The sequence below is a fragment of the Colobus angolensis genome, unplaced genomic scaffold (assembly GCF_000951035.1).
Source record: "Colobus angolensis palliatus isolate OR3802 unplaced genomic scaffold, Cang.pa_1.0 Scaffold451, whole genome shotgun sequence".
NCBI classification, from domain to species: domain Eukaryota; kingdom Metazoa; phylum Chordata; class Mammalia; order Primates; family Cercopithecidae; genus Colobus; species Colobus angolensis.
Genome location: NW_012117944.1, coordinates 827,578 through 833,161, shown reverse-complemented (window position 1 = coordinate 833,161; position 5,584 = coordinate 827,578). Strand labels below are relative to the sequence as shown.

The 5,584-nt window shown below is 36.2% G+C and overlaps 1 protein-coding gene across 1 annotated transcript; it reads right to left on the bottom strand.

Annotated features, from left to right (window-relative positions):
• Positions 1-1,229: 1,229 nt before the first annotated feature.
• Positions 1,230-2,351, bottom strand: LOC105523161 (olfactory receptor 4M1). The gene has a single exon (XM_011957937.1). The coding sequence runs from the start codon at positions 2,256-2,258 to the stop codon at positions 1,317-1,319; it is 942 nt and encodes a 313-aa protein (XP_011813327.1). The 5' UTR covers positions 2,259-2,351; the 3' UTR covers positions 1,230-1,316.
• Between the last annotated feature and the right edge of the window lie 3,233 nt (positions 2,352-5,584).

Here is a 5,584-nt window from a genome sequence, read left to right as displayed (position 1 = left end):
AACAAACCTGCACGTTATGCACATGTACCCTAGAACTTAAAGTATAATAATAATAATAAAAATAAGTAAAAAAAAAGAGAGAAAAAGTAAAAAAAAAAAAATTTAGTTCATATTACATTATCAAATTCAAAATGAAGACTAAAGCTTAATACACCCAATGCATTCTTGCCCTTCAATGAAAAGATTCTCTAGTTTTGAAATTAAAAACTAATAAATTTAAGTAAAAAAACAAAACCTATAAAATCAAATGTTCTAATCTACCTTTTACATTCTGAAACTTGGAAAGTAACTGAGTTTTTAGTGCCTGAGAATAGGAAATCAATCCCTAATAATTTTCTAAGGGATCATGGGAACCAATACATCTAGGTCTCTCAATGGGAAAGAACTCTGAATTAAGTGCTAACAAAAGCAGCACCCTACCAATTTAACATGGGAGGCAGAATTAGTAATCATGGAAAACATACAAAAGTGGCAAACGAGATGATAGTTTAGAAAAAAAATTACACAGCTAGATAGCTACCAATCCCAGTCAACCTAGAAGCTTTCTCCCCAAGCCTACTTTCACTCTGAAGGATGTAAGTAGGGACTGGCTTTAAAAATTGCTAGTTTCCTGGAGGCTTCATCTGGAATGACATGAATCTCATGTATCAGCCAAATTACACTCTGCTTTGAATTCATAAAAATTGTTTTCATAATGTGATAAAATTTTGAGTTCTGTCTCCAAACTGTTGAGTGGACACCACCTGAAATATAAACTGAAATACCTTTATAAATGAATCCTCATTTTCCATCAACTCTGGAAACAAGAGAAGATAAAGGACAAATAATCTGTTTTTCCAGACCCAGCAAGATGTTTACCAGAGGCCATTCCACTGAGCCAACACTGAAACATGAAAACAATATTTATTTGCTAACTTGAAGCTAGCTACATTCATATGCTTGCCATTTACTTTATATCTTTAATGGACACATCTCCATGTCTTATTTATTTTTCTCAACACGTTCTCCTCAAAGTCAGAGCCTCTGCAGAATAGTTACTCAATAAACAATTAGTTAAAATGTACTTTAGCAGATTATTATTTTATCTCAAATTCTAATAATGATCTGCCGGGAATTTCAGGGTGGGTGTGAGTAAATTTATTTTCATCTTAATGCCTCTATTTTTTCAATATAAAGAAGAATTAATAGAGAAAAATTATAGTAAAATTTAAAGAACACAAATGAAAGGAGGAAGTGAAGGCAGCGTTATTACTGCAAATACTTCCTGCTTTAGGACAATGATCCTCAGGAGGACTATAAAATGTATCATTTATCTTTCACTTCTCTTTACACAAAATACATTTGGTGACCAACTTCCTCATGGCTGCCTTTACTTCCTTGTTTCTCAGTGTGTAAATAATGGGATTAAGTAAAGGGAATATCACAGTATGAAACACAGATACCACTTTATCTAGGGAAAAAGAGTCAAATGGGCGAGCATAAATGTAGATGGATGGCCCAAACATTAGCACCACAATGGTAATGTGGGAATAGCAGGTGGACATGGCCCTGTTGGTATTCTCACCTGAGCCTGAATGTTTCTTGAGCATGGCCAGAAGGACAGCATAGGACATTAGCAGAGCAATGAAGCACACCACAGAGATCAGACCACTGCTACAGATCATCACTAACTCCTCTGGGAAGGTGTTGGCACAGGCAATCCGGACAACCTGTGTGATGTCACAGAAGTAACTGTCTAACTCATTGGGCCCACAGAAAGGAAGTCGAACAATGAGAGCCACCTGTATTATAGAATGAATGAAGCCCCCCATCCAGGAGAGAGCCACCAGGATACAGCAGAGACGTCGATTCATGATGGTAGCATAGTGGAGGGGTCGGCAGATAGCAGCGTAGCGGTCAAAGGCCATCACTGTGAGCAAGAACATCTCCGAAGCCCCAACAAAGTGTAAGAAGAACAGCTGTGCAATGCATCCACCAAAGGAAATTATCTTCCTCTCCACAAAGAAGTCTATGAGCATTTTAGGGGCTGTAATGGAAGAGTACCAAATATCAAGGAAGGCCAGATTAGCCAACAGGAAATACATAGGAGAAGTCAGATGAGGGTCAAGCCTGATGGTGCAAATGATAAGGATATTTCCCGGTAGGATGAACAAATAGAAGGATAGAAATATAACAAATAGGACTAGTTGGACCTCCCGAGTGTGGGATAGGCCAGTGAGAACAAATTCTGTCACCTTGGTGCAATTTGCAGTTTCCATTTCTTCAATTTACTTTTTTCATAATATAGCTATGAAAATTAAAGAAACTATAATTAGTCCACATAGTATTTAACTAGAGTTATATCACTGCTTTCAAAATTGTCATATGTTCCCTGTCATTAACAGATTACATGAGGATACATTTGGTTTCCCATTTTATATTTCATAAACCAAGAGGGAGAGAGTATATGATGAACTTATAAATTGGAAACATTAAAACTATATGAAGTGTGGCATATATTTGAAATTCAAATCTCAGTTTGTTAATGTTAGCAATCTTACTTTTTGTGAAATTCGGCAATGCACTACTTCTTCCCCCAAACATCTACATTATTAAGCAATATGTGAAGCTACTTCTGAGTGTAGCCAAATTTTAGACTGGCAATCAGAGATGTGGCCCCCTTTCACTAGATCTTCTTTTATTGTGAAATCTTGCCAACCTGCAAACTTAGGCTTGCATTCTAATAGTACACATATAGATCTAGCAGTATTTTAGTTGTAATACAGAAAAGAGGTCCCAAGGCTTCATGAGTAGTGAATGGACATATTTTTCCATAACCAAAACCTGTACAGCTTAATCCTTGGTAACAGGCAACCAGCCACAATCTACAGCTATGCAAGGCCCTATATAAAAATTCTTCTAGCTGTGACCAGATTTATCAATACCAGATACTACACTGACTATAAAATTTTCTCACCATTGCAGGAACGTAAGTGGGTGTAGTGATCAGAGAAATGGGTATGCTTGCTACCCAATTTGATACTGAGCTGATCTGCTCTGCTGTTTCAAGGTGACAATGGGAATAATATTATTTTTAAAATTTTGCTTACTGCCCTTTATTGAACCTGACACCACTAAGTAGAACAAAACTTGTCAAGTAAAAATGAAATAACAATTCACATTACCAAATATGCTTTTCTTTAAGTAAGGTTAAAAACTGCCCCACCAAAGTTAAGTTTTGTTGTAACCAACAGCCAATATAAGAGAGCTGTTTCTTTTCTGCTTTTCTGCTAATGTGACATTTTTTGGTATTGCCTCTCTTATTAGTTTTTTTGCTTTGTTTTGTTGGTTGGTTTTTTGTTTTGTTTGTTTTTTTTTTTTTTTGGAGATGGAGTCTCACTCTGTGGCCCAGGCTGGAGTGCAGTGATGCCATCTCGGCTCACTACAAGCTCTGCCTCCCGGGTTCACGCCATTCTCCTGCCTCAGTCTCCCGAGTAGCTGGGACTACAGGCACCCACTACCACACCCAGCTAATTTTTTGTATTTTTAGTAGAGATGGTGTTTCACTGTGTTAGCCAGGATGGTCTCTATCTCCTGACCTCGTGATCCACCTGCCTCGGCCTCCCAACGTGCTGGGATTACAGGCATGAGCCGCTACACCTAGCCTAACCTCTCTTATTACTTAAAAAGTTAAACATAAAAAAGAATATTTAAAAAGTTAAGGTTCTGTAATACCAAACAATGTGGCTGTGTCCAAACACTTATTGGCACTATGTATACTACTGAGTAAAGAAATTAAGTGTGCCATTTTCAGAACCTACGGACTCAATTTGTACATAATTTTAACAAACATAGATAAATGACTTTCAGTATCTTATAGAAGCATTGCATTTTGACGAAGGGATGGCTTACTACAAGCAGACACAAAGAAAAAAAGACTAGTGTTTTCCAGGAATCTGGAAGGAAGCAAGAGGAAGAAAAGTAAAAATACTCAGAAAGTGAGTAGTGTGGGACTATTTAGAAAAGGGATCAATTTCCCCATGTCCATAAATTGCCCAGAGTGGACCTCACTGAGTTAATTGAGCATATTTAGTAAGATAGAAAAATTTTAAATTTGACTTAGGAAGATTTTAATCAAAAGAAAGATAGTAAGTTTATCCAGAATGACATATTTCCTGAGATTCCACAAAACAATGATTTTACTGTACTTACCTGGAGGAGGCAGCTCATAACCACCACAACTAATAACACAACAGGTATAGCTTATAATTATATACTTGTTGTGTTATTAGTTATAAGGGTTATGAGCTAGTTATATACTAACTCATTTACATTCACTGATAAGTCAACTATGAGGTTCCAACAATCAAATAAATTTCTACCAAAAGCATCTGAAATAATACAATTACTCAGCTCATTTACATATTTTGCTATTATGCTATGTAGCTTTTGACCAGATGGAAGTGATGATTTGTTCTTACGTAAATAATTGCCCCTTTATTATTGAAAGGAGATGAATATTTTAAAGCAGTAAATACCATTACAAGACCATATGCTTTTTTTTATTATTATGGAGACATGATACAGAGATTCTGAGTGTCGTCATACAAATCACCCCTTCCTCCTCTGCTCTACTCCGTACCCATTCCACCAAAACATAAGTAGAAAATGGCACTAATCTAGAAAGAATTTAGCTGAATGAGTGTTGATGTCTTGAGAAGACAAACATACATCAGGTATTATGGAATAGAAAGGGTGATTTTACCAGAAAAAGTGTCAAAGATTTTCTTTTGTACCTCAGTGTTCAAGATATGACATAAAATTAGAAACTAATGATGTATACTTTGCATTAAGAACCAAAATCAACCACATTTACTCCTTAGGACAAAAATACAAAGGATTCATCCCTCCACACTCCTTGATGAATGTCTCTCTCCTCCACCCTTCACAAGTGTCAAGTGGAAAAGAAATATTTTGCTGGAGCATCTCAATCCGATAGTCAGGCAGCCAATCAAACCCCCTACTCCCAAAGCTAGTAATGCTCAGCCACTACTCATAACACACACACACACACATACCACTACACCATTTCACTTCCTCAAGGAAGAACAAACACCTAGTTTCCCTACATTAACATAACCATGACCTAAAATACCATAAAAGACGCAACAATTCTTATTCTGTCCAGCACTTGTCATTTAACACATGTCAAAACAAAGCTATCTACATGTGATATTAAAATGTCTATTCCTAAATATATAGCTTGTGTGTCACTTCTATAAACTATTCATTTGTTTATTCCACAAACATTTAGAGAGGATCTACTATATGCTACCTGCTGAGACACAACAATGAACAAGGAAGACTCAATATCTGCCTCATCAAACTTCCATTCTGAAAATATAGACAGACAACAAATAAGTAAACAAATAAAAATAAAATATAAATAAGTAAAATAAAATAATTGCTACTAGTGCTAAAAGACAAGCAGGAAATAAAAAGGGGGTGACGGTAGGGTAAATGACGATGGTGTGTGTGATGGAGTATTTTAGAAAAGTTTCTGAGTCGGTGACATTTTGCTAGCTTTGAAAGTTTGAAGAAAAGC

Excerpts from the sequence above, each read along its gene's own strand:
- LOC105523161 (XM_011957937.1), bottom strand. The coding sequence starts at position 2,258 with ATGGAAACTGCAAATTGCACCAAGGTGACAGAATTTGTTCTCACTGGC.